We start from the raw sequence: 8,841 nt of genomic DNA, 5'->3' as shown, positions 1-8,841 counted from the left end.
TAAACTCATTTACATACAGTGCTTACCAAATGTATTAGACCACCTGTCCAATGTGTTACGCACTGTATATATGTATATAGACCATCCAGCATCATAAAGTGCTTTAATTTGCTCTCAGCTCTCGACATTTTACCATTTTGAACAGGAATGAGGAATTTAAAACTGAATTCACCTTTTATATTGGGTGGTGGTCTCATACATCTATTCAGCACTGTGTATGTTCTTTAATACAATAAATTAAAATCTTTGACATTTTAATGGAAAAATCCTCTTTACATTGTGGTTTATGGCAGATGAAAATAATAATCTATTTACTTTCCAGAGGATACAGAGCATGTGATAGACTGGTGACCTGTTCAGGGTGTCCCCTGCCTTCACCCTAAGTCAGCTGGGATAGGCTCCAGCCCCCCACAACCCTAGTGAGGATTAAGTGGTGTATAGATAATGGATGGATGGATGGATGGATGGTACAGCTTTTATGTCAAATAATTTCCCAGGCCTGGGATGAATAAAGTATTTTCTATTCTATTCTATTCCAATTCACCTGTTTTCTATCAATATTTTCCCCCCATACAGGAGTGGTTTAAAAGTCTTTTTGACATTAATACATCATAGATTTCAGGTTTTCAGACATTGCAGCTACATTTGCTTACATACATTTGATCATCATGTGAAATCATGAGGATTAAAAGGTCATGCAGGAGAAAAGCAAAAAAAATAATAAAAAAAATTTCAATCATAACACTTAAAAAAAAAAATACACTAAGAAAATGAGATGGCTTCTGTTATTTTAGTGGACTTCGAAAAACAAAACAAAGTTGAAATCATTGCCAAAATATTTCATTTTGTGATCCAACATATGTGGTTTTTACAAGATTTAGGCGTGGAGAGTTTTATATGTGAACCACATGAAAATCTGCGCCTATTTATAGATCCAGAGGCCTTGCATGAAAACAACAGTTGCCTGAGCTGCAAACAACGACTCGTTTGAGCGGAAAACAAATAGCTGAAGAAGAAACCTTGGCGAGAGCTGAAACCGGAGGACAGTCTGACTCTGTTCACCCATCGCCATCCATTCCCACCTATTTTTGGGAAATGCAGAACGGCGACACGAAGGTTCCAGCAGTAACGTAAGTAAATCAATGTAGAATGACCCTTTCATCAGGCGCATGTAGACAGTCGAAAGCTCTGTAATTAACAGAGGAGACAATTCAGCTTCCTCCGGCAGAAATAACTAAATTAGGGATGACAGAAAATGCTTTGATTGAATTCAGAAAAAGTGTCCCAGATTTGGGAAACGAGTGGTTCAGATCGGTTGTGTGACCTAATTAAATTCGTACAAACTGTCAGTAGTGGAAATAAACTTGCTGGAATAGATTTGTTGTCTTCCTATAGCTGACTTTAGGTTGTTCTGTTTTTTCTTTTAAAGCCGCTGAGCACCCAAACTGGTGTTTTTTTGAACTGGCCTAAAGTTCTTCTAAGGTGAAATTGGATGGAGCCATGCAGGGAATTATGTGATGCACTGACTTATTAGACATCCATCCAGAACAGGGTCTGCATCCGCCCACATGGTGCCACAAAAAGTTTTAATCAGGCAACATAACTGAAAACACCTGTCTGGGAGGATTTCAGATGTGTCGAGGCTTTTAAAGGTTAAAACTTGACAAACTGGCAGCTGCTTTTACTTTGTTAAGACACAACGAGTAGAAGGATTTCTTAAAGCAATAAACTCCTATTATATTTATAAAAGCATTTTATTTTTACACCCAGATTGGCTCAGTTCCACTTTTTGGGGAAACACACTGAATCTCACATGTGCTGACAATCATGTTTATTGGGTTTTGCGGCTGCTATAAACTTGAAGGTGTAAAAAATAAAAGCTGTTATGATATTAAGACGTTGACATCCAGTAAGAATCCATCCCATGTGCCACCTCACACCTGAGTAGCCAGTAGCCCTCCAGCTCAAACTTTGATTGACTGCTCGGAGGCAGCCTGTTCTTATTGAAGTGGGCGGGAACAGCATTGATCTTCAGCTCATTTAGAACATCCCTTAAACCAGAGGATATATTGTCATGGTGAAATTAGCCATCTTTGCACTGTGGGGACACTTGAAACTTTAATAATTTGTTGAATAGGGGCGCATAAGCGGATACGGCAAAGGTTGTTTTTTATTATCCAGCTGTGGTGTTCCATCTTTGGGAGCCTTATAGCCTAAATGTGACCCAGATTGCACTGTTCAGCCTTCAGCATCACTTGTTTTGCCATTTTAGACTACAAAGAAGGCAGATTAGAGACGCACACAGCAGGTCTAATTACTTTAAAGATGTACCACTGAGTTTTTTTTTTAAGTTTTGTGGACTCTTAACAATCCTACAGGACGGCTGCTGCTCAGCTCTGCACAGGTCATGCACACAGGAGAAGGGAAATTCCCTCTAAATCTCTTCCTCCACAGCCTGATTTATAAACCATCCATCAGTCACCGTTGCCAGGGAGATGTGAGCAGGGAATTAGGAGCAAATGACTGAATCAGCTGCTGGTGATGTGGAACAAAGTCAGTCTGTAGCTTCTCCTTAGTTTACATCAAACAAATTGGTTGCTTGTCCACCTTCTTGCTTTGCAAATGAAACAATTATCTGGCATCATGCGATTCGGGAGACGGAACATGTGATTCCTGGCTAACGGGGAAAGGTGAGCGCTCTGTCTTGATGGAAAAGTGCAGTGAACCCCCTTGTGAAAGACACCGGACAGGGCTTCCTTTCAGGTGATACTGCAGCACAGTCTTCCTTTAACAACTGACATTAGCAGACATTGAAACATACCGCTGCTGTAGAGGAAGTATGTGTTTGTTATGATCCGATCAGACACATCATCAGATCCTCTAAATGCTCAAATATTTGTTCAGTGATAAACCGATCCTAAGCTGCAATGGATGTGTGGTCTTCACTGAAATCCTGCTGTATTAGCCAGCAACAGTGAAGGCAGCAGCTGTGTGCAGCTCAGGACTTCATGCTTGTCCTGCATCCTCCTACACACAGATCTGATACACCAGGTGATCCCTCTCAAGTAGAACAACTCACTTATCTCTATGCAACAGCAGCCACGAGTTATAAAACCAGATAAAAAGGCATCTCTGCAACCGTTGTTAGAATCTGTGTATTCTACGACCAGCCTATGGGAAGATGTCTTATACTAGATTACAGTAGGAACACTGCGCTACACAGGAGACACAGCTGAGACACATTAAACACACGAAAATATGATTTTACAGAAGTGTAATTCAATAGAGTGCATTTATTGGTCTATGGAACCTACTCTCATTCCATTAACAGGAGTTGGAGATTTAATTGTAAACACAGTAATAGAAACAGCGTTTAGTTAACTTGAAATGTACAGAGAACGTTAAATAAATTAGGAGACACATGTGATCTTTTTAACTTACCCAAGCCTGTCCTCCTCCTTCTTCCTCAGGTTGAAATCTCTCAGGACGACCTCCCACACATGCTTGGCCTCGTCATCCGTCAGCTTGGACAGATCGAGCTTCTTGCCTGCGGTGGTGCCAGGCATGATTGTGCAGCTGCTGGCTGGCTCCCTGGTGGTGGTCTAGAGGGGAGTAGTGAAAATAAAAACCACTTTATTGCTAATTAAGCCAAATTAGATCATTAGTCAGGATTATTGGTATTCAGAGAGATGTGGGCAATGTATGGCAGAGTTTACATAAATGCTCATATTTAATAAGAACAATCTGCAATGAAAACACTGCAGTGGTGAATCTCTTTGAAGAGGTTCACTTGCATTGTTTTTGCAAATAATCAGTTAGTTTCACATTCTTTACTCCTTTAGGTGCTGAACCTCACGACATGACGTGAGTGTTAATCAGTTGGAAAATCGTGTTGTGTTAATGGTACAACTTCAGGTAACATGAGAAGTGTTGGAAAATAGATTTCCCAGGTGACGTTTGCACATGAATTTCTCTACAAGTTGAACTTGCCAGTGGAAGCTCAGAGAAGGAATTCATAAACAACTTTATGAACTGTGACTGACTCACTGAACTCAGTTTACTAACACCTGAACAAATGTTAACAGTCAAAAAGGCTGTTTGCAGTTCAAAAAATGCTCTGAAATTAAGGCACAACCTCAGCTTTTGTTAAGTCTTTCTTGTTCATGCCCGTGTGCTTTGAAACGGATCTCTTTCTACAATGTGAGATGCAGGAAGTTAAATCCACAGTCCAAGTTCTGTGTACAAGTGTAATGTAAAGTTAGTCGAATCCAGCAGATCTCTCCTGGCACCTTTGTGAGCCAGTAAGAAGACCAGTGTGCAGATACCAGAGAGCATTTCTGCACAGCTAAGAAAGGATGCAAACACGAAAAGAGGATCTCATACTATAAAGACAAAAATAAATCCTCCTGGTCCTCACCTCTGAATAGAATAAATGTCTATTATATTCAGGTCTGAATGTTTCTACATCAAAATAATGAAACAAATTATTTGTTCCACATTTATGGCTTCACTGCACTTCTGTCACAGTTTGTATGACAAAGAGAGGAAGGAGGGCCCAAATGCAGACAGAAAACTATTCAACTACACAAGCAAATGGTGATCATGCTGGAGAACAGGTAAGCAGGCAGGCAGGAGACACAGGATTCAAAAAGGTAACCAGATGGTAAGAGCAGAGCAAGAATCAATAATGACGGGACAATCCAGCAGGTATATTGGAGCTGATGGAGGGGCAAGCAGTAACATCTGAAAAACGCTGCCAATGTGCCAAAAACTGCAGATCTTTAAATGGCCACTTGAGGCAAGTTCCAAAAGCGAGTCAGTCACCATAGACCTCCAAATTAAAACGTCCAACTTTACAGCAGAAATAAAAAAAATTAAAAAAAAGGTACAAAAAATAGCTTTGGTCTCTATTGCTAAATCCCTTCTCAGGGAGGAATAAACAATAGAAAGGTGGGTAACGTCACAGGACAATCCATGGTCCAGAGACGTTTGCGTGGCTGAGCATGCACACCTCATACTCATTTTTAAATCGGCGTTTGGAGAGGTCACCACCAAGATGGAGACAGCCAGAACCACCAAACTGAGCTTCAAAACCACAGAACCTCTGTCAGAGAGAGCTGATCGATCCCTGCATACAGTTGATGTTGGGGGATGGGAAGCAGGTGAGGTGGGTGTGGAAGTCAGGTGAGTGTAACTGGGAGGAAAGTCTGAGCACATCTGGTGTACGGCTGGTAAGTGACAGGATCCAGAAGTGAGGATATGAAAACAAACAAGGCTGAGACACAAACTGGAAACTTCTATGGCTTCATTGTTATTACTTGACGACTACAAAATAGCTTCTGACAAGCTCATTGAGGCAGATTTAGTGAAGCCAAGGTTACAGTCTTCTTTTTTCTTTTCTTGGCAGTAAGCAAGGCGAAATCTTTGGGTATTAGTTTTAGGAGCGTATTAGCAACAATGACTTATTTACACATCATTCATATGCTGTTGTGTTTCTGTCCATCTGATTAATGTAAGTTTAATATTCTTTCCTTTTTTTTTTGCCTCTTATTTTGGTCTCTACCAACTCCGAGAGGAATAGCTTACTGTTCAGTTGCGCTATGCTTTTTGTCATTGATTGATATCTTCTATAAAAACCTTAAATGTTACTTAGATTCTCTGCTTTCTGATCTGCCTCGCCTGTGTTTAAGGCATAGCCAGGTTTACAGATGTAAATCTAATTGGTGACATTAAGTGAGAGGCCTTCGAGGGCACAGCAATTATTTGCACAACTGCAGGTTGTTTGCAAGCATAAGTCATGCAAAGCATTTGAACAAACATTTAATGGTGCAACATGCAAGATTTTAAGCATCAATATAGCATGGATTATTTAATACAGCAGCAAGCAACTATCTGCTATGTAAAGATATTGTAGAAGTATTCTTAGCAGAGAATGAAGTCACACTTCCTCTGTGTTTGGTGTAATCTGAGCTTCTCTGTCCAGTGCAGTCATGTAAATGCATGTGAGCACCTCCCTTTGAAACTCTTGGCCTGACAAATAAAGCAAAAGTGGCCTCTCAGGCTGCAGTGGACAAGCAAAAGTGCATTCAGCTGCTACCCTAAAAAACATTTTGAGGCTCTTCTCTGTTACTCCTTCTCAATTCGTGTCTGTTCCACTGTGCTTTATGTGTGTCTGTTTCCTCACACAAGTCTGTTTGTGGACAAACTGAAGTGGACACATGAATGTTTGTCCACTGGTCCACTCTGAGCCGACTGACAGACACTCGTTAAAGCCATTTCATGTGTTTTACAGTGCTAGCATTGGCTAATGTTTGTAGCTGGAGTATGTTTTGGTTTCTCTTGTGTACACAACCTTTGTGGTTGTTAATAAAAGGTGAAGGTAGGGGGGAGATGTTGGTGCTCCAGGGACATCCTGCGATTCTGGCCGTTGCACAAAGAGCCTTTAATGCTGCTGTATGTGTTTTTATTCTACCACAGTGTCTTTTCCAGCCATCTTCATATAAAAGCTTTCTTGTGTTTGCAAGTTACTCCCAAGCTGTCAGCTGTGAGCCAAAGATGTCTGAATTTTACTGCTCACATTGAGAAATCTGCTGTCAATTTAGTTTTCTGCTGTTTTGTCCAAACAAATCAGAGCAGAATAATAGTATTTACCAGGGGTCAGAGACTTGGAGCATTGGACTCGATTGACTGCTTAAAATCTCTCTGCCACATGCATCTGTCCTGTGATCTGGGAAGGTCTGGCACAGTTCAACCATCACATTGCTGCAGGATTTTAATCAAGTTTCTGTTCAATGGAGCCCGACCAAATGTTTCACATGGTTCAGTTTCATAATGCATTGGTTTCAGAGGATGAGGTAAGTCAGCTCAAGCTGACAGAGTGACACACACCTACACACACCTCCACACACACAACCAATACCACCGAACGGCATGTGAAGAGTTTCACAAAGTCAGAGAGGAGTAAAGGAATGTTCAGGGCCATTACCTAATTGTCTTGTTTTCCACAGGCCATGTCAAAAAGACTCAAATCACTGAGGAGCTTAATCTAATTTCTGCTTCTGCAAGTGGGCACTAATGGTCAAAACAAGCGTGCCAGTTTGACAGAGAAACATGTTCTCACCTAATTGGTAAAATGCGAGCAGACCATTGTACTCATCCAGCTACATAAAAACAGTCTTATAACTTTCCCACAGTTCAGTTCTTACACTTTAACAGCCAAGCAGTATAAACAAGACGTATGCATATTTGCTTAGTGGGTGTGCACATGTACTCTGTTGTATTAACGGAACAATAAGAAACCAATCCAAAATTTCATCAAAATATTCCTTATAGCACTTTAGGCTTTATTCCTTAGACAAACAAATCCAAATCATGAAGCCAATGATTCCTAAAACATACATTTTTTTTCAAATACAATTCATTGTTGATTTACAGAATTCAACAGGTGCACATTAACAGGATTCCTTGTGTTTGCACAAGGAAGGTTTGACTTGATAACAGGTGTAGGGACACACAAACCTGCAGTAGTTTCACCACAACAACAGCACAACTTCTGAATTAATTAAAACCACTTTAAATGCTCTAACGTGGAGATTTAACCATGTCTCGAATAACAAGCGGAAACCCTCTCAAACATGAGTTTGGCCCAAAGAAACAGGACCAATCCCTGCTGTCCACTGACAAATAAAGCAACGCAAATCACAACGAAGAAGCAGGATTCCAAACACATCAACACCTCTGAGATACAAACACATGTAGGCTTTAACACAGCTTTAACACGACACTGACTTACCTTGCTGTTGGCTGAGTAGCCTGCAGACAGCGTTTCCCCTGAAGGCAGACCAGCCTGACTGCAGGGCAAACTAAGTAGCAGACAGCAATGCTAATCACATGTCTAGTTAACCAGGAGGAAGAAAAGGCTGGGAGACAGCCTCCTCTCCGCCTTTCTTGACTTTACTTCAAAGGGTCAGGCTATGTGCTTTTGGCCCTCCTGATCTCATTCACAGCTATTTAAATACAGCGGAACAGCCAATATGTCAGGAAAGTACCTGGTTAACAGGAAATCGATCTGTTTGGAAGCTGTTATTTGGGACAGTTGATTGCTCGGACAGTCCAAATGTACACTGATCATGAGGTTACAGAGAGGCCATTTGGGCTTAAGTCCCTCAGTCACATGTTGTGGATCTTATGTTATATGAGAGAGTCGTGATGCATGACTTCAGAGCCTTTAACTCTTTATTGATACCAATGTAGTCAGGTCTTTTTTGTTGCACAAGAAACATTGGGAGGTCTTCGAACATGCAAAAGCTTTTTTTCTTGTTAATAACTGATGCAATGCTGCATTTAAAGGGCACCTCGAGACAGAATATAGCTGCAGGACTTCTATTAGCACAGTGGGTGGGTCGACTTTGCTTTGTCAGAGAGAAATCAGGTTCCTCTGACAAAGCCAAACATTTACACTTGGAACTACAACTTGAGTTTTTTTTTTTTAGAGCTGAGATGATTACCATTACTCTTATGTCATGTGAAAGTTAGTTGGATAGAGTAAGCGCAGCCATCACGCAAGAAGCTTCTCATCTATTGTGACAGAAATGTACACTCAAACCGATTAAGGCAAAGCTGAAGACATCCAACCGAATGTGAAAATCAGCAGGGTCTGAGCCGAGATGACCTTTCTTTGTTAATTTATTTGTCTCGTTCTCTCTCTCATAAACATAAGGATTGGCTCCCATGGCCTCCCCCACTGGTGTGTGCTTTCCAAAAGAGTTGATTTAAGCCATGTGACTAGTCCAGCAATCCAATTTTCTTATTTGCTCAACCACCAGGCCCTGTCATCTTCCT

General features: G+C 41.0%; 1 protein-coding gene across 3 annotated transcripts in view; it reads right to left on the bottom strand.

Annotated features, from left to right (window-relative positions):
* LOC103373058 (melanophilin-like) overlaps positions 1 to 7,842 on the bottom strand; it is a 41,750-nt gene extending 33,908 nt beyond the window's left edge. For all 3 annotated transcript variants that reach the window (XM_008302857.1, XM_008302858.1, XM_008302859.1), the window contains exons 1-2: positions 7,793 to 7,842; positions 3,442 to 3,602 (exon numbers count right to left, since the gene is read on the bottom strand). In XM_008302857.1, coding sequence (XP_008301079.1) covers positions 3,442 to 3,566 — 125 coding nt within the window. In that variant the 5' untranslated portion in view covers positions 3,567 to 3,602; positions 7,793 to 7,842. The remainder of the gene's footprint in view (positions 1 to 3,441; positions 3,603 to 7,792) is intronic.
* Between the last annotated feature and the right edge of the window lie 999 nt (positions 7,843 to 8,841).

Source organism: Stegastes partitus, unplaced genomic scaffold (assembly GCF_000690725.1).
Source record: "Stegastes partitus isolate 25-593 unplaced genomic scaffold, Stegastes_partitus-1.0.2 Scaffold1898, whole genome shotgun sequence".
NCBI classification, from domain to species: Eukaryota; Metazoa; Chordata; class Actinopteri; family Pomacentridae; genus Stegastes; species Stegastes partitus.
The sequence above is the reverse complement of the archived record's forward strand: the minus strand, read 5'-3'. Positions and strand labels throughout refer to the sequence as shown.